The sequence below is a fragment of the Neovison vison genome, chromosome 5 (genome assembly GCF_020171115.1).
Source record: "Neovison vison isolate M4711 chromosome 5, ASM_NN_V1, whole genome shotgun sequence".
In the NCBI taxonomy this organism is placed as follows: domain Eukaryota; kingdom Metazoa; phylum Chordata; class Mammalia; order Carnivora; family Mustelidae; genus Neogale; species Neogale vison.
This window is the reverse complement of record NC_058095.1, coordinates 847,410-864,751: the sequence shown is the minus strand read 5'-3', so window position 1 is coordinate 864,751 and position 17,342 is coordinate 847,410. Positions and strand designations below refer to the sequence as shown.

General features: G+C 65.4%; 2 protein-coding genes across 5 annotated transcripts in view; one reads left to right on the top strand and one right to left on the bottom strand.

Moving 5' to 3' along the window:
* The first annotated feature begins 7,484 nt into the window (after positions 1 to 7,484).
* Positions 7,485 to 11,422, top strand: SLC16A3 (solute carrier family 16 member 3). 2 transcript variants are annotated; one of them, XM_044247166.1, is made up of 5 exons: positions 7,485 to 7,572; positions 8,536 to 8,783; positions 9,203 to 9,346; positions 9,632 to 10,390; positions 11,026 to 11,422. In XM_044247166.1, exons 2-5 carry the CDS (start codon positions 8,561 to 8,563, stop codon positions 11,280 to 11,282), a joined length of 1,383 nt encoding a protein of 460 aa, XP_044103101.1. In that variant the 5' UTR covers positions 7,485 to 7,572; positions 8,536 to 8,560; the 3' UTR covers positions 11,283 to 11,422. The 2 variants fall into 2 exon arrangements, with proteins under 2 accessions (XP_044103101.1, XP_044103100.1); XM_044247165.1 differs by lacking the exon at positions 7,485 to 7,572 and adding an exon at positions 8,403 to 8,444.
* Positions 11,423 to 12,024: 602 nt separating this feature from the next.
* The window catches only part of CSNK1D (casein kinase 1 delta), a 31,309-nt gene continuing 25,991 nt past the window's right edge, over positions 12,025 to 17,342 (bottom strand). For 2 of the 3 annotated variants that reach the window (XM_044247167.1, XM_044247168.1), the window contains one exon: positions 14,879 to 16,967. In XM_044247167.1, the coding sequence (XP_044103102.1) occupies positions 16,917 to 16,967 (51 nt within the window). In that variant the 3' untranslated portion in view covers positions 14,879 to 16,916. Of the gene's footprint in view, positions 12,322 to 14,878; positions 16,968 to 17,342 lie in introns of those variants that run through there. The other variant, XM_044247169.1, reaches the window with a different exon arrangement.

The following is a 17,342-nucleotide window of genomic DNA, read 5'->3' as shown; positions in this document are numbered from 1 at the left end:
GCCACCCGAGACCCTCCCAGTGCTGGGCAACTCTGTTGGGGCTCCTGCCCGCCTCCCCCCGCAGGGCTGGTCCCCATGAAGCCCTGGGGAAAGACTTCCCAGGTTGTCAGCACTGCTTCCCACGGAGAACCATCTCTCCCACACATCATCATTCCGCCAGCACCCCCCCACCCCGTTGAAGCCCCCTGCCCTGGAATGCTCTGCTGGGGTCAGGGGACAGGAAAGTCGGTGTCTGATCAGCTGCCCTCTGTGCCCCAGCTCCGAGGGTCCGGAGGACAGGCAGTCTGGCCCCAGGACACACACCCAAGGAAGACCATGCCTGAGGGGCTCTGAGCCTGGGGGACTGTCTCCTCTGTTCTCAGGGCTCCTGCAGAAGCAGGCATCCCTGGCTGACCGCCTCCAACTCTCCTAGCTGGACGCCCAAGGCCCCTTCCCTCCTCGGAGCGCAAGTGCTGTATCCCAGGTCCTTACTCTGATCACTGGGGGAGGTGGGCGTCTTCCCAGGTCTTGGAGCTCAGAGAAGGCTGAGCCATGGGCTGAGGAAGCTGGGACAGAGCAGGAAGACCCCAGCCATCCCCACCTGACTTTCCCTGTTGGCCCCTCTGTGCTCTTCAGTCTTGGGTGGGGGCAGGGATGGGGTCAGGGGCTGAAGGCTGCACAGCTTCTGCCCAAGAGGAATCTGCAGTCTTCAGAGAGGGGTGCACTAGCCCCCAAGTTCCAAGAAGACGGGGAGGCATCTGGGTGGTGGCAAGAGGGACTCTGAGCTGGGCAGGGTGTGTGTCTCAGTAATCTGAGGCAGGGGAGCACGGCGGCCCACACTCCAGGGGCTGGAAGTACCGTCCCAGGTTGGGGGGCTCCTTTCTGCAGCTGCACCCTGCCCCACGAGGCCTTGCCATCCCCTCGGACACCCTCCCACATGAGGGTACCCCTGCCTCCAGCCTGTGGGTTGCACATCTGCTGGTGTAGGCAAACAGGGGTTGTCTCTGAGGCTGGGCTGGACTGTGGGATCCTGAAGGCACTGGCTTCCCCCACGTGCTCCTCCAGACACTCAGGATCCAGGCCTGCACCCAAGGACCCGCCCTGGAGGCCTGGGCTCTGCTCACCTTCTCATTTCTTCAGCAGTTTGGAGTGAGGTGGTCGAGCTGCGAGCTGGGGTAGGGACCCGCCCAGCCTCTGAGTGCCAGGGCTATTTCACAGGGGACACGTGGGGTGTGGTTTCTCAGCACCCCAAAGGGAATGCGGAAGGTCCTGGTGGATGTGGCATCTCAGAAGGGGTAGTCGGGTGGTGGACCCAGCTGGGAGGCCCATGCTGCCCTGAACTGCCTGTTACCTGGGAGCCGGTGACCCTCACTCTGCTCTCCATCCCCATGGGCCCAAGGTCCCTAATGTGTCAGCCTCCTGTACCCCAGGAGACTAGGAGCGTCATTTCAAAGTCTCCTGGGTGGAAAGTGTTCTGTGGTCCCCGCTGGGTGGCCACCACCAACAGCCACACTCCCTGGCACAGCCTCAAACTTGAGCTAGCTCTTTCCGTGCGACAGATGCGAAAATGGGGCTCGAAGCCCTTACTAGGGACCAGCTGGGATCCGCCCACCCCGTGGGCCAGGGGAGGCCGGTGTGGGATGGGGGGCGCCCCGGGACTGGCGTCCACCCCACGGCGGTGGTCCGGTGCCGGGCGCCTGCGAGGAGGGGCACCGGCTCTATCTGGCTTCGCGGGGCGCGGAGCCACAGGGGGAAACGGAAGTTCGGGGAGGTCGCCTGCCTGGCCCGCGAACCCTTCGGGCGCGAGGGGCCCTGGCCCGCGGCCCCGCCTGGGAGGAAGCCGAGGCTTGGATGGGGCGGGGATTCCAGAGGGTCCTGGGGAGGGAGGCCTGAGCGCCCCCGAGCTGAGCCGGGAGCTGGGAGCGCCACAGCGTCGGGGGTGCAGCCCGGGGTAGTGGTGTTGGGGGCGAGACCCGGGGGCCGGCCCGGGGCGCGGCGGGACGAGAAGGCGCACCTCCCTCCACTGCCCGGCCCGGCGCGGCGGGGGCGAGGGCGGGGGTCCCTCCGCGCGGCCCGAGCTCTGGAGCCGTCGGGAGCTCCGGGCGCCCCTCCCGCGCGGCGCGGGGTCCGGGCGGGGCGGGCAGGGGCGGCGCCAGGCGGCGGTGACGCGCGGGGGACGTGCGGCGCGAGCGGCCGGAGCTCCGAGTCCCCCCGCGGCGGCCGGCAGCAGGCGGACAGAAGCGCGCGGCGGCCGAGCGGCGGGGCAGGCGCGGCGCGGATGCTCGGCGGGGCGGGGCGGGGCGGGGCGGGCCCGGGACCCTCCGCGGAGCCCGCGCTCCCGCGCGCAGCCCCTTCCCCATCCCGGCTTCGGCGCCCCCCCCACCCCGCGGCGGCCCCACCCCCCCAGGGGTTCCGGGGAGCCAGCCGCGTCCCCGCCGCGCCCTCGGCCCCCGTGCGCCCCTGCGCCCGCCGGTCCTCGGGCTGGGCCCCGGCCGGGAGGCGGATGCGCGGGGCCGCCCAGGGCGTCGCGGAGAGAAGAGCGCGGTCTCCGCGGCGGGCGGTGTTTGGTGGGGCTGCCGCCGGCCCGGGCCCTCCCGAGGGCGCGGGGTGCACGTGCGCTCCCGGCGTGGCGCTCCTGGCGCCTTGGCCTGCGGGCCTCGGTCTCCCTCACCTCCTCTCGCTTCTTGCCGCGCCCAAACACTCGCCGTCCCACACCCGCCCTCGGGCGACGGTTCCCAGCGCAGGCCCGGGGCAGAGAGGGAGGGGGCTCCCTCTGAATCAGGCTGGACGCCCTGGTTCGAGTCAACCCCTCCTCTCCTGCCAGGCCCCTAGCCTGTGGGAAACCTGGCGGAGCCTCAGTTTACTTGTCTGAAAAGTGGGTGCACAACACACCTTCTGGGATGCTGGCCCAGGCCAGTGGCCGGTGGGCTGTGGGTAAGGTTAGCTGTCAGGTCATGGCCACTGGGGGTGCCTGGCATCTAGGTGAGGGACAAAGAGGTAGCCCAGAGGCCAGAGTGCTTTTCTATCCCAGAGGCACTGAGCTGCACGTCCAGAAGTGCACTCTGGGTGTGAGGGACAGACAGAGACGAGTGTGCCACCGGCCTCTGTGGGTGGGCGGTGGGGCTGAGGAGTTGCTCTCAAGCCAGGAGGCTTAGGGCACAGGTGGTGGAGCTGCCGCAGGCGCAGAGCCTTCCTGCCCCGGGGCCTGTGGTGTGGGCGGGGCCTGGGATGGGCAGTGGGAGGCCTAGTCCCAGGGCAGACTCGGGAATGACTTGGTGTGACCTTGGGCAGGGCATGATACCCGGGAGACCACCTGGCTCCCGGGTGTGGAGGCGCGGCCGCAGAAGGGGCTCGTGCTCTCCAGGAGAGTGGCCGGGCAGTGTGTGGCAAGGGGGGCTGTGCTGTCCCCGGGGCCGGGCCCTACTTGCTCCAGGGTGGGTCCCCGCGGCGGCCCGGCCAGCGTGAAGGAGAAGGGCCAGTGCCACTCCGAGGTTGCGAGTCCAGTAGGGTGACGACTGCCTCACAGAGCGGCCAGTCCATCCGAGGCACCTGGATCAGGCCTCGGGGGTCCGCGAGCAAGGAGGCCGGGGGCTCCTCACAGGGCCGCCGGGCAAGTACAGACCTTCGGGCTCCAGGCGCCATCCGTGAAATGGGCGGGGCGGGGCAGCCGTCCTGCAGACGGGCCAGCTCGGTCCGAGCTGCTCCCACACGGCCGGGCCCCTGCGGAGGGAAAATGAGGTCGGTCCGGGCCTGGGCGGGGCCGCAGGATCTCTTTGGGCGGGCAGCGCTCGGCGGCGCCCAGGGCGCTCCCTGACCCCAGCGGCCCGCGTGCCGCCCTGTACGGTGACAGACGGGGAGAGCGCCTATTCCAGGCAATACGGTGGCGGCTCCTCCCTTGGCGCGGTCACGTCCCCCACGTCCCTCGCCCCGGCGAACGGGCCGGTGGGTGGAGCTTGCTCCCTTCCCACACCCCTCCCTGTCTCTACCGCCCCAGCCCCACCAGGCCCAACGGGCTGGTGGTGGGAAGAGCCCTTCCAGTGGAGCTAGCTGATGCAGGGACCCTGCCCTGGCCCCCTGGCTTTAGGGTGGGGGGCGGCTGCAGCCAGTCCAGCAGCAGGACAAGGTGGCCATGTGATGGGCAGGCCAGGTAGTGCCAGGCTGGGCAGGGTCCAGGGCTGGAGGGGGCTGCTTTGGGCCTGCTCCAGCCTCTACTGCTGCCTGGCCCCTTTGAGCCTTCTAGAGGAGGGTGCCCTGATGGGTGAGCCCACAGTTGTCCACAGGGCCACCCACAGGGCTCATGGCCCCCTCCTTGTCACAGGTGGCACAGGGTTGGAGAGGGCTTGGCCTTAGCGCAGTGTCCAATTTGACGCATGAAGCCAGCATTTTTGCCCCACTGGCCTCTTGTGAGCCCACCCGAGACCTGAGGGCACCAGGCATGCCCTGGGGGGCTTCGTGGTCAGTGGAAGAGGGATGGAGGGCCCAGGCTGGGTTAGATCATGCCTGGGGCAGTGCCCAAGGCCCACCTCCCTCCAGCCCCAGCTGCGCAGTCAATGGGTCGAGGGAGCAGCATCTGGGGTCCTGAGCAGGCCCTGGGAAGGGGACAAGCATGCTGACCAGTGGTGCTTTCTGAGTCCTGGGCAGGCAAAGGCATCTGGATATGCTGTTAACCTGTTTGCACAACAGAGGCAGTGGGGAAAGGAAGCAAGGGGGCCTGGGAGGCCCTCCCTCCCCTGGAGGCGTGGCACTCCTATGTCCATCAACCAGCCCCTGCTCCAGAGACCCTCGAGGCTCAAATGGAGCCAAGCACTAGGGGGAGTCCAGGAAGGAACGCAATTGCCCCTTCGTGCCCCGTCCGCCTGGGGCTGGTCTCCAAGGACTGGAAGTCTGCTTAGATAACTGACCTGTCTCCTCAGAAGGTGAACCTACCGGGTGCCTGGGATAGGCCACAGGCTCTAGAGTCGGAGGCCACCTCACTGAACCCAGGGGACATGGTGTGCCCTGGCACCTGACAGACCCAAGGTGGGTGCACGTCAGGCACGGGGGTCTCCTGGGGGCATGCCAGGGTGCACTGGGGACGGCAGTGGGCCTACAGCCTGGGGTGAAGCTGGCAGGAGGCCAGGTTGGCTCAGGGGCTGGGGCCTGGAGTCCTGACCCCAGCTGGGACTCAGCCAGCCAGTGGTCTGCTGAGGGGGAAGCTGGCAGTGCCCTTGATTTGGAGAGCACAAGGCCCCGGCCCCGTCAACTGTGGTCTGCTGCGTGTGGGCATTCCAAGGGACCCTCCCCTGCTCAGCTTACAGCTGCCTGGGGCCGTGGTGGGACCTTTTCGGGAAGTGGGGGGGGGTGCAGCTCCCAGAGCCTCACCTGACCCGGAAGCGGGTACACGCGCCCCACCAGGGAGATCAGCTTTCTGAGGCCTGGAGGGAGGGTTATTTCTGGGCCGGGGACGTGGTTTGCATGCTTCCCTGGGAGGCTAAATGTCATCACAAGGCCAGCTGGCTGGTGTGTACCCACAGATCTGCCGGTGCCACCTTCTCCAGGTCCCAGCCAGCCCCCAGAGGGGACCACTCCTCCCATCTTGGGTTGTCCTGGGAATGTGGCCAGTCTGGGTCTCTGCCGGTCTTCCTCCCCCAAGGCAAGCTGGGCTGAGAAGGCCATTTCCTCTTTGAAATCCCAGCCCCTTCTCTACTCCCCCCTCCCCTGCCCCCCCTACAGTCCCTCCAAACCTCGATGTCCCACCCATTCCCTTTCCTTGCTGAGAAGCCTCACTTGGAGGACTAGCCTGTGTGGGGAACGGGGAGGGAGGTGTTTTAGCCTGGCTGGTACCCCAGGCTGGGGGTTAGCTGGGTGGAAAGGGAAGAGCCTCTGGGGCCTCTAGGACTGGCCGGGAGGGACGACCATGCTCCCCACGTGGGTCTCCTGTGGCCCACATAGGTCCTGAGCCGTGCCGTAGCACCTGCCTCTTGCCCTCCTGGGTCCTAGCTCAGGGGATGCCCTGGGTCCCGTGGGTGGTCAGCATCTGTCTCCTGAAGACCAAGGGAGCCTTGAGGGTGGGTGGGTGGGTCCAGCTTGGTGGGCAGATGAGCAGAGAACGGGGCAGCAAAGGCTGGGGGTCGTGTTCTGCTGGTGAGTGCCGGGTGTGGCTGGTGCAGCCACGGGGCTCTCCGAGGGGCCCCGCTTCTCCTGAGACCCAGGGGTATGGTTAAGAGCTGCTGCTGACTTTTGGCTTCAGACGCACTCTCCTCTTTGGCCTCTGCATGCCCATTTAATTTATTTTTAAAAATCAGTGAACGTCTGAAAACCCACAACCCGAGAAAAGCCAGGATTGTGGGGACACCTAGCCCTTCGGGGCCCCCACAGCCACCAGCCCCATCCTCTGCCCTGGGTCTGGGGTGTTTGTGCTTTCTGTCCTAAACAGTGTCACCGCACCCTGACGCAGTCCTGAGACGGGTTTTGGGGTTTTATTAAGTTTCCCTGCTGCCTGTATTTCGGGGACCTTTTAAGCTTGACGCTAACAAAGGGAAGGGATACCGCAGCTTGGTGTCCCCACCGGAGTGTTCTGGCTGCGGGGCAGCGTTTGCCCATGTCCCATCCCGGTGTCAGGCACGGATCTGGAGGACAGAACCCAGGGGTGAGTTTGCATACCAGGTCCCAGGTATGCCTAGGATGCGGAAATGGGCCACCTGGGGGCCAGGTCACAGGGCTGTGGGCACATCTGCAGGAGGACCGGGGGTTTCCTCGGCCTGGTTGCCCCCCCCCGCCCGGGGCTGGGGAGCCTTTGGCCTCAGGAACACCCTGCACCTTGCCCTCTGGTCCACAAGCCTTCTGAGCACTCGGGGGGGCGGTGCCAAAGGGTACGGGGTCTGGGAGCCCAGCGAGAGGAGAGGTTGTTCTCTTGGGTTTCCCAGGAGCGCTGCCCATGGCCCTGAAGCCTGGCCCAGCCTAGGGTGGGGGCCTGGGCCATGTTCCGCTCCAGTGGGCCGTGTCAGCCTGGTCATCAGCCGGACGGCCAGCTGGCTCCTGGAAGTCCATCATCCAACAGTCATCTCGTCAACAACTGCTTGGAATCACCCAGAAGGTCTTCGGCAAACACCCCCTAACACATGACACACCCCGGAATCGGGAGTCCAGACCTCCCCCCACCCAGGCTCCTGTGGCCATGGTGCTGGGGGCAGGGGCAGGGTGGAGGCTGGAGGGGGGTTACTTTCCACATCACTTCTCCCCGTTCACTCACCCTGCACTCACTCCAAAGTCCTGCCCCACGTTCCGTCTCTGGCTTGCATACAGAAAATGGGCCACCCAGGGGGCTTTGCAAGGTCAAGGATATTGCTGGAAAGGGGACAGGGGGTGGAGCCAGGGGGCTGTTCAGTCTCCTGGTTGGGACGTTCCTGGACATCAGTGGAGGCGGAGTGTTCACACCACAGCACTGGCAAGTGCTCCCCATCGGGGCCTCCTTCCCCCAGAGCTGGTCTGCACACCGCTGGTGGGGGCCGCTGGGCTGAGGGGCTGGACCCCATAGGCTCAGGCCCTGGAAGCTGCCCTCCCGTCCCCGCACCTGCACTGGGGAGGCACTCTTCTGGGAACAGGCTCTGTCAGGTGAGGTGGGGGACCAGCCATCAGCCTCCTCTCTGGGATTAGGGGATTTCTGGCGCTAGGATCAGATGGAGGTGAGGGACGGAGACGGGAGGCTAGGGTCTCCAGCTGGACGTCTGGTCCCAACATTCTAAATTATTGCACCTCAGCGGGGCTAAGGTGTGGCTTGGAGAGGGAAGTGGGCCCAGGGCTGCTGTGGGGTTTCGGGCCGACACGGTACAGGCAGCCCTCTCCCCGCCTTAGTAGTCTGGGGGCCGGAATGGTTTGCTCCAGTGGGCTGCATGGAAGCCTACCCCTTCATTCAGTCCTGCCGCCCACCCTGGGATCTCCCCTTCCTCAGTCTGTGGGCAGCTGGGTGGGAGGAGTCAGCTCCGGCTCAGCAAGGGGCCCTCCTTTGCTGGTCAGAGGGCATGGTGTGGAGGGGATCCTCTGTGTAAGGACCGTCTGCGGGCCCCTGCCGGCTGCCCCCAACTCCTGCCCGCACAGTCAAGCCCGTGTGAGTCTTCGCCCTTTTCTCAGGCTCTCACCCGCGGAGGAGAGGTGCGACAGAGGACAGAATCGGGAGTCCTGCTCCCCTGGGGGTGGGGGAGCACAGCTGACCACAGCTAGCTTAGGACTCAAGGGACACCACCCCAGGTGGGGCCCCAGGCCCCCTTCTCACAGGACCCGCCCACAGGCGGCGGAAAGTGCAGCCTGTTCCCCCACACGGCTGGTCTCATGTCCCTGCTGGGGTCTGTCTTCCTCAGGAGGTAACCTGAGACTGTGCTGAGCCCAAAAAAGCCGCTGCCCTTTAGAGCCAGCTGGGTGGGAGCAGGCCAGGCCTGGGTGGAGGAGGGCGGAAGCGCTGCCAGGCCGCCCAGACAGGCCAGACGCAGGTGAGGGCCATTGGTGGGCTGTCAGGTGGCTTGGGCCTCGGGACCCTGCTGTGGCTGAGGCTGGACGACTGAGTCTGCTTCACTTCCTCAGGGACGCACAACCTGCCCTTCTGGCCATGGGTGGCGCCGTGGTTGACGAGGGCCCCACGGGCATCAAGGCCCCGGACGGAGGCTGGGGCTGGGCCGTTCTTTTCGGCTGCTTTGTCATCACGGGCTTCTCCTACGCCTTCCCCAAGGCGGTCAGTGTCTTCTTCAAGGAGCTCATGCGTGAGTTTGGGATTGGCTACAGCGACACGGCCTGGATCTCTTCCATCCTGCTGGCCATGTTGTACGGGACAGGTAAGGGGCTGCGATGCCCAGAGGTCACCTCTGGGGTTCACCAAGGCCGCTCTGGTTAAGAACCTCACACACCAGCAGGAAGCGTGGGGGACCGGCAGGGGCACCTGGTGTCTGCGGCCCAGGTTCTGGGGCGACTGCAGGGGAACCCCGGAGAGGCTTCTGCCTGAAAGCCGTGGCTCCCCACACGGCCACACTGGGCACACGTCAAGTCTGTCCAGGACATTTTGCTGCGAGCTGCGTTTTGCTCAGGAAGGCGTGTGAGTGTGACTCATATCCCGGGCACCTGGGGTGCCCACCAAGCTTGGGCGGGGGGTGTCGGGGGAGCGAGGGGAGGGGCCGTTCCCGGCCGCAGCACCAGGCCAGGTGTCTCGGTGAGCGTGGAGAGCCTGGGCCCAGCCCCGTGTCCCCACCCCTCACAGGCCCACTGTGCAGCGTGTGCGTGAACCGCTTTGGCTGCCGGCCCGTCATGCTCACGGGGGGCCTCCTGGCATCCCTGGGCATGGTGGCCGCGTCCTTCTGCAGAAGCGTCATCCAGCTCTACCTCACCACTGGGGTGATTACTGGTGAGTGGAGCCCGTCTGGGAGTGGGGCAGGCTGTGGCCCGCTGGGCCCTCTGAGGCAGGGGGCATCGGCTTGGGCAGCGAGGGTGCTGGGGTGGTGTGCCCAGAACAGGGCCTCAGGAACGGGCAGCTGTGGACGGCCCCCCAGGCCTGGTGCCGGTCTGTCCCCCGTTCCCCAGTGGTCTCCGTTGGCGTGTCAGTGGGCGCGCGGAGATGCCCACCCAAAGCCGCGGGGACGAGGGCCCGGATGGGCTGGTATGACGCCTCTGCCGCCTGTCCCTCCCGCAGGCCTGGGTTTGGCGCTCAACTTCCAGCCGTCGCTCATCATGCTCAACCGCTACTTCAACAAGCGGCGCCCCATGGCCAATGGGCTGGCGGCTGCAGGCAGCCCCGTGTTCCTGTGCGCCCTATCCCCGCTGGGCCAGCTGCTGCAGGACCGCTACGGCTGGCGGGGCGGCTTCCTCATCCTGGGCGGCCTCCTACTCAACTGCTGCGTGTGTGCCGCGCTCATGAGGCCCCTGCGGGCGCCCGGGCCAGTTCCGGGACCCGCGCCGCAGCGGCCGCCACGCCGGCTGCTGGACCTGAGCGTCTTCCGGGACCGCGGCTTCGTCATCTATGCCGTGGCCGCCTCCATCATGGTGCTGGGGCTCTTTGTGCCCCCCGTGTTCGTGGTGAGCTATGCCAAGGACCTGGGTGTGCCCGACGGCCAGGCCGCCTTTCTGCTCACCGTGCTGGGCTTCATCGACATCTTTGCCCGGCCCACTGCCGGCTTCATCACTGGCCTGGAGAAGGTGCGGCCCTACTCTGTCTACCTCTTCAGCTTCTCCATGTTCTTCAACGGCTTCACGGACCTCACGGGGTCCACAGCCAGCGACTACGGAGGCCTGGTTGTCTTCTGCATCTTCTTTGGCATCTCCTACGGCATGGTGGGAGCCCTGCAGTTCGAGGTGCTCATGGCTATCGTGGGCACCCAGAAGTTCTCCAGTGCCATTGGCCTCGTGCTGCTGCTGGAGGCCGTCGCCGTGCTCATCGGGCCCCCGTCGGGAGGTGGGTGCTGGGACGCGGGCGTGAGTGAGCCTGCCGGGGGCGGGGGGGCCCACCACTGGAGGGCTCTTTGCTGCAGGGACCCAGCAGGTGAACAGCAAGTGTCAGGAGCAAACCCTGGCCGTGCCCGCCTCCCAGGCCAAAGGCTGCCATGTAGGGGAATCCCGAGGGCGGTGCCCCTGCACCTGGGCCAGCCCAGAGCCGAGGTGGGGGTCGGCTTTGGTTACGTTGGGCTTTTGCTCTTCTTTGTGAAGGCTGAGAAAATCCTGGGGTGTAGGCTAGGCAGGCATCCTGGCCTGGGTCTCTCCAGCCGACTCTGTAGGCCACCACCCATGGGACCCCGCGAGCGCCATTGTCCTGGCGCTCTTCTGGGGCCCTAGACGGTTCCTATGAGGGCCACGGGTGACAGGGCCTCCAGCGAGAGGCAGTGTGGCCTGGTCACTCACCCGGAGACTCTGCCTCTTGCACCCGCTCGGATCCAAAGCCTCCCTTAAGCCCCCTGGTCTGTGCTACCTTGGGGGCCGGAGAGGCTGGGACAGGGTGCCCCGGAGCTGTCCCCAACAGCACAGTGGTATACAGGTAGCCAGTGACTGTGGGGGTGACCTTCAGCCCGGGCTGACGCTGTCACCCCTTTGCAGGCAAGCTCCTGGACGCGACGCACGTCTACCAGTACGTGTTTGTCCTGGCGGGGGCCGAGGTGCTGGCCTCCTCCCTCGTGCTGGTGCTGGGCAACTTCTTCTGCATTAGGAAGAGGCCCGAGGCGGCCGTGGAGGAGGAGGAGCGCCGCAAGCCCCCCGCGGACGTGAGGGTAGACTCCCGGGAGGTGGAGCACTTCCTGAAAGCAGAGCCCGAGAAAAACGGGGAGGTCGTTCACACGCCGGAAACGAGCGTCTGAGCCCGGGAGGCCAGCGGGGGTGACGGAGCCGGACAGACTTCAACGCTCATGTTTATTTCACAGTCAGGACTAGCTTGGCCGCCCGTGTGTCTCCGGGGAGGTGGTGGGCGGGGAACCGCGTCATTCCACACTGTGGTGAAGCTGAAGTGCGAGGTCACGAGCCATCTGCACTGGGGACCCAAGTCTGCTGACCCCGGAGCTGCCCGGTGCCCACCACTGAGCTCAGGGACCTAGAAACCCACGCTTCAGAGACAACATGGCAGGCATCAGAGGGCGGGGCTGGGGAGAGCCCGCGCAGTGACACCATCTCGGGAGGGGCTTCCCCACGTTCCTGGCTGCGCCCAGCCTGTCCCTCGCAGGGTGGGACAAAACTGCCTTCCCGCACCTCTGAAGGTCTGAAATAAACCCGCGTGTGGGAGGAGCCACTTTGGAAGGCTCTTCACAGAGTGGGATGTTGTTCTTCGTGGGGTAGGGGTCTGACTGTGCACTCCGTATTCATGTTCTCAACCATCTGCTGGTTTTTACAGAGTGGCTCTGGCCCCGGCCAGGCGGGTCATGTTTCTAAGCGCTGCTGGTTCTGAACCCTGCCCTGCTGGAGCCCAGACAGCTCAGAGCGTCCACGCAGGGCCCCGGTGGCTGGCAGGGAGGGGGGCCGTGCCGCATGCGTGCGGCTGTGCCTGGAGCCCGTACAAGGCGTGTGCACTTAAGCTGAGACATATGTGTGGTTCTTGTTCACTGTGCATGTGTTTAAAGAAAATGATCTTCCTCCCTTCTGTTTATTCACCCCTCGGCTGGCGGGTCGTGGCCCTACAGCGCCCAGTGCGGGCATCTGCTCCCGTCCTTGTCCAGCCCTGCTCGGCCTTGCCCCGGGTACCTCACACCCACCTGCCCTCGTGGCCAGTGGTGGCCTGTGTGGCTGGGAGCCCGGTCAGAGGCCGCTGGGGCCGCCTCAGTAGGTGGTGCGTCGCGGGCGCTGGGGACGGCAGCGGGCACCCTGGCGGGCCGCATGCAACCGGAGAGATGCCACGTCCCTGCTCCTCTGCAATGAAAAGCAAGCGAAAGCTCACGTCTTGTCCCACCTGAGAGGTCACCCCCGAGGGGCCTGCTGCCCCCCCACCTGCGCCTGCCCATCCAGCTGTGCTGAGGACCAGGCACCTGCCAGCGGCCCTGGCCCGCAGCCCCGGGGCCCTGGGCCCGCCCCCCTCCCCACCAAGCCCTGTCTGGTCTGCCTGGACCCTGTGCTGGGGCCTGGGCTGTGGGGGTGCCAGCCGTTGCGGGGGTCGAGGCAGAGCCACGCAGGGGCCCTTCGCTGCCATCTGTGCTCCACGCGGCTGCTGCTGGTGACACGGAGCTGCTCCAGGCTTCCTGGACCTCACGCTGCAGTGTCCCTGACCCTCACCCTCCTCGCTGCCCTGCTGCTGGCCAGGAGTGACAAAAGCGTGCGTCCTCGCCTGTCTCTGTGCCTGTGGGCAAAGGCCTGGCCCAGTCTGGGGAAACTTAATATCAAGCAGTCCTGAGATGGTCAGCGGGTCAGCGTTGCTCCCACTGAGGCGGGACGCACAGCGGGCTGGGGGCTGGGGTCCACGTAAGCCGGTGTGTGCTCCAGGGTGGGAGTTCTGCCACCCTCCCTTGGCCTCAGGAACACGGACCCGTCTTGTCCCTCAGCTGGCACCTCGGTGGACACGCTAGGTGGACCCAAGGGCCCCTGCCCACCACAGTATCAACAATGCCTCCGCCCCAGACGGGAGGCTGGGGTTCGAGGCCCAGGTGAGCAGGCGGTCTTGTCTGCCTAGGTTTTGGTTCCAGAGGTTTCCAGCTAGGCCTACTTAGGAGAAAGGAAGCTTGCTGTCCTCAGAAAGCTGTGGCCACCGAAGGCTGAGGCCTCCCCCTTCACAGGAGTCTAGACCAGTCACTGCGCGGGGGGCCATGGATGGCGCTACCCCTCACCCTCTGTCATTGCCAGAGGAGGCTTACGGCCAGCACCCGTAAAGCCCGTCCTCCCGTGGACCGATGCAGATGCCTATGCTGCGCCCTGCTCCGCGGGTCTGCCCGCCTTGGGCCCTCCTTGCAGGACACACATCACCCCAAGCCACCCTGGGCTGCTGGCCGTAGCCTGGTCGACCTGGGGGCACCTGCCACACACACACACACACACACACACACTTGGAGGGACCTGTGCAAAGACCCTGGCACACGCATGTGGGCTCCAAACCGGGGGGTGCCTGGGGGATCTGCTAGTGATATTTTGGGGAGCAGCTGCCCAGGACCTGCAGGGGCCCATGAGTGGGGGTTGTGAAGGGCTGTGCAGCCCTTGCCAGTATCCAAACCATGGCCTTGAGGACGCAGAGCCCGGTGGGCACTCCCCTTGGACCTCAAACACAGCTTGCAGGCGCAGCAGCACGGAAAGCGCTGCTTCCACAGGCCCCGCCAGACAAAGGTGGGAGCAGGACAAGAAAAGGGGTGTAGGCGTTTCCAGAAGGGCTTCCCAACAGCCCTCGGGGCGGGGTGGGGCGGAGCTGGAGGCACCCGGACAGCACATACTGCTGAGCGCAGAGCCTGCCATCCGGCCCCGGGGTTGGGCCCTGGGTCAGGAAAATGGGGGGCAAGCCAGGATGCATCTCCCAGCACGAGGGACCAAGGAACAGGACAGGCAGGCCCTGGCAGAAATCGGTGCAGCGGTCCCTGTCCCCCTCCTGGCAGAACGGGGGGGCAGCTTGGGGCTTGTGTCTCTGGCCCTTTGGCTGGGCGCAACGATTGGCAGCTGGCGTGAGCGGCAAGGAGTCTGCGTGTTGCCTTCTCAACGCTGGGAGCCAGGTGAGAAGGGCTGAGGGCCAAGGAAGAGCCCAGCCCGATTCCAGAACCTCAGAGCCCACTGGGCTCAGCCAGTGACAGGAAGGGGAGGGCCTGAGCAAGGGGCAGGACTCAGGGCCCACACCCTCCAGGACACCCCCAGGCCCTGGGGGCCGGGCGGCAGGGAGGTCAGAGCACACAGGCCAGGCCCACTCTGTGGTTCAGCTGGGGCTCCTCGGGGCTCCCACAGCTCAAGCAGGAGAGGGAAGCCAAACTCCAAGGACAAGGGACAGATCCACCCAGAAGCCACGGAGCTGGGCTGGGGGTGAAGATGGGCAACACCAGGGAGCCCCAGGCACAGAGCATGAGCACCGGCCTCCTTGGGAATCGGGGCCGACGGGCCTGAGCCCCTTGGTCAGGTAGGGGCCCCAGGAGCCGCCTCACAGGAACCATGCATGCCTTCCGTGGCAGCAGAGCGTTGCTCGCTTCCCAGAAGGCTCGAGGCAGGCGGGGGACTTCCTTCTGGGCTGCACTGAGGCCCAAGGAGCTCAGGCGCCTGCTCCATGGGTTAAGCCAGGGGAGAAGGCACTGGCGCTTGGGGACGGACTGCACGGGTGTCCGCTCTGGGAGCTCGGGCAGGGGCAGCCCATCCCCGTGGCCTGCAGCCGACCGGCCTGTCCGGACAGCACTGCCGGACCACAGGAGGACAGACAGGAACGTTCCTTCGCAGATGAGTTTTCACCGGGTTAACCTACACACACCGACCCCTCCCGGACATGAAATAAAGAGCAGCGCAGGGCGGGGGGGAAAGGTAAAAGTCATCACGGGTTTATTATTTACACGGTGGTTAAGCACATAAATGCAGTGATCACACAAAAGAGCCAAGTCAGAGACCGGCCGCCAGTACACAGGTTGACACAAGACGTTGCAACTACATTTCCTGCAGCGGGAGGGCAGCAAGTGCGCATGGACGGACGGCCGGCCGCGCCGCTGAGGGCCCAGGCTCTGCGCCCACCTCTCAAACCCAATCCAGCCATCTCAGGTCGAAGCCCCGACGGGGAGCGAGGGCAGGCTGCCCCCGGCGGTCTCCGGCACTCTAGCGGCAGCTGCGGCTGCTAACAACTGCCCACCGGGGCAGGGTCCCACCTCCAGAGAGGGTACTGGGTCACAACCGCCCCCACCTCGCCCAGACCCAACTCGGCTTGCGCCGCACCCCCAGAAACACAGCCCCACTTGGCCAAGTCCCCGCACCCTGCAACACGGAGTGGCCCGCTCGGTACTCACACAGCAGCCGAGAGCCATGCTCTGTGCCACCAGCGCACACCCATCAGGGCGTCCCTCGGACCCACGCTCCCATGCTAGGGGCCCAAGGGGGCCGAAAGCGGGAAAACACAGACATGGATGCTCTAGGCCCCTCACTTGCTGCGAGCGCCCCTGCAGCGGGGTGGCAGGAGGAGGGGGGTGTACCCACAGACACCATTTATCGCCCCTGGTTTCCCATAACGGGGGCTCCCGGCCACTGGCTGCCACCACCGCTGGGCTGCTGCCTGCTACGGGAAGAGGGAGCGACCAAGAAAACCACCAGGAGCCCAGCAGCCCCAGTGTCCTTCTCGCAAGACTCAGCCCTGCCCTGCTGCTTGACCCCTGTGGGGTCCGCTCCATCCCAATGAAGGTCGTGGAAGGAAGCGTGCGACACTGCACCCTCCTGGGTGACCAGGTCGAGTCGCCGGCTTCTTGGCACTTCAGGGTGGATCCCCTCGGGCCGAGGCTGCCATGGTCATGCCTGGCCCAGCGCAGACGGCCGCACCCTGGGTTCTGAGCACACAGATGTTAACGCACATCGAGGGCCAATCTACACCGATCACGTTTACAGTCAGTTTAGAGAACGTCCCAAATCCAAAGACACTGAGGCACCGCCACCACCAAAATAACCACACGTGACCCCGAGGAGGGGCCGATGTCTCTCGGTTTGGAAATCCTCTCCTGAGCGACCACCAACGCCCATGCAAAAAGCCTTGGCCTCCGAGGTCTTCCGTGCTCGGCTTCGTTCTCGTGCGTCCGGGACACTCAGAGGACCACATCGCGCAGGCGTTCCGGTGTAGGTGGGCAAGGGATGGTGACAGCCAAAACCAGCGTAATGAGGCCACAGGACACACGGCACACGACACACATGGACGCACACACGGCACTTACACACACGTCTACACGGACAGCACTTCTGGTGAGAAAACCCCTCTCCACAGCGGGCCACGCGGCAAAGGGACCACAAAGCAGAGGACGGGCGCCCGCGCGCGCTCTGCTCCCTGACTCGCTAGGCCTGCACAGAAAGTCCGCCCCGGCCTTTGCTCAAGTCAACATCGGTTTTAGGACCGCAAAAACAGACGAGAAAGAAACAATAAAAAGACGGATTTCTTTACACAGATTTAAGCCAGTAATTTTTAGCAAAATGATACAAAACTGTCTTAACCAAGTAGAAGGTCGGTGGCTACAGTAGGCTCGTCAGGGAGCAGGGCGCACCGCCACTGGAGGGGAACCGAAAGGCTCTGGAGCGGGAGTTTGGTTCTCTCTGCAAGGGTCTCTCACACTCCGCTTTTCTTCCCAGCCCGCGACAACCGAGTCCACGTGGGGGGCCCTCGGTGCAGCCCCTGCGACGGCAGCGCTTTGGAGTCTGTCCGGTTTAGTTTGTGTTTTGTTTCCCCCACGGGCGTCGCTGGGTGGGCGGCCTGGAGAGCTCCCGGTGTTAACGTTTCGGTTCTAGACCGGGGGGCGCGTCACTAGTAAAGCCATTGTAACAGAGTAGATCAGCCATGCATTGTCTGCCCTTCACAGCAAAAAGGAGAGTTCTCATCGGTGCACCACAGACTGAAGACCACTGGAAGCCACCCGACCGGGAATCTGTCGGAGCCAAAGCACAGGAGAAGGTCAGCATGAGGCCAGAGGCACGGGGCCGGTCGGTCAGGCTTGGACACGAAACACCAGTGACGGCGAGGGGACACAGACGCTGCCCAGCCCTACGCTAGACGCCCACACCCTAGCCACTCTGGACGGCCCCTCTGCGGCCAGGGCATGTGCTCAGCAGAACGAGTGACAGGAAGATGGGGAAGGAGGAAGAGGCATGCAAGCAAGGAGGCCGGGTGGCCACGGAGCTCGAAGCCCAAGAATGATCGCCCCAGACAGAGTCCTAGCGGGAAGAAGTACTCGCTCCCCGCACTCCTTCCTGGAAAGTAACCGGTGTTTTGTAAAGCGAGGACCAGGCGCTGTGTGGGCCCT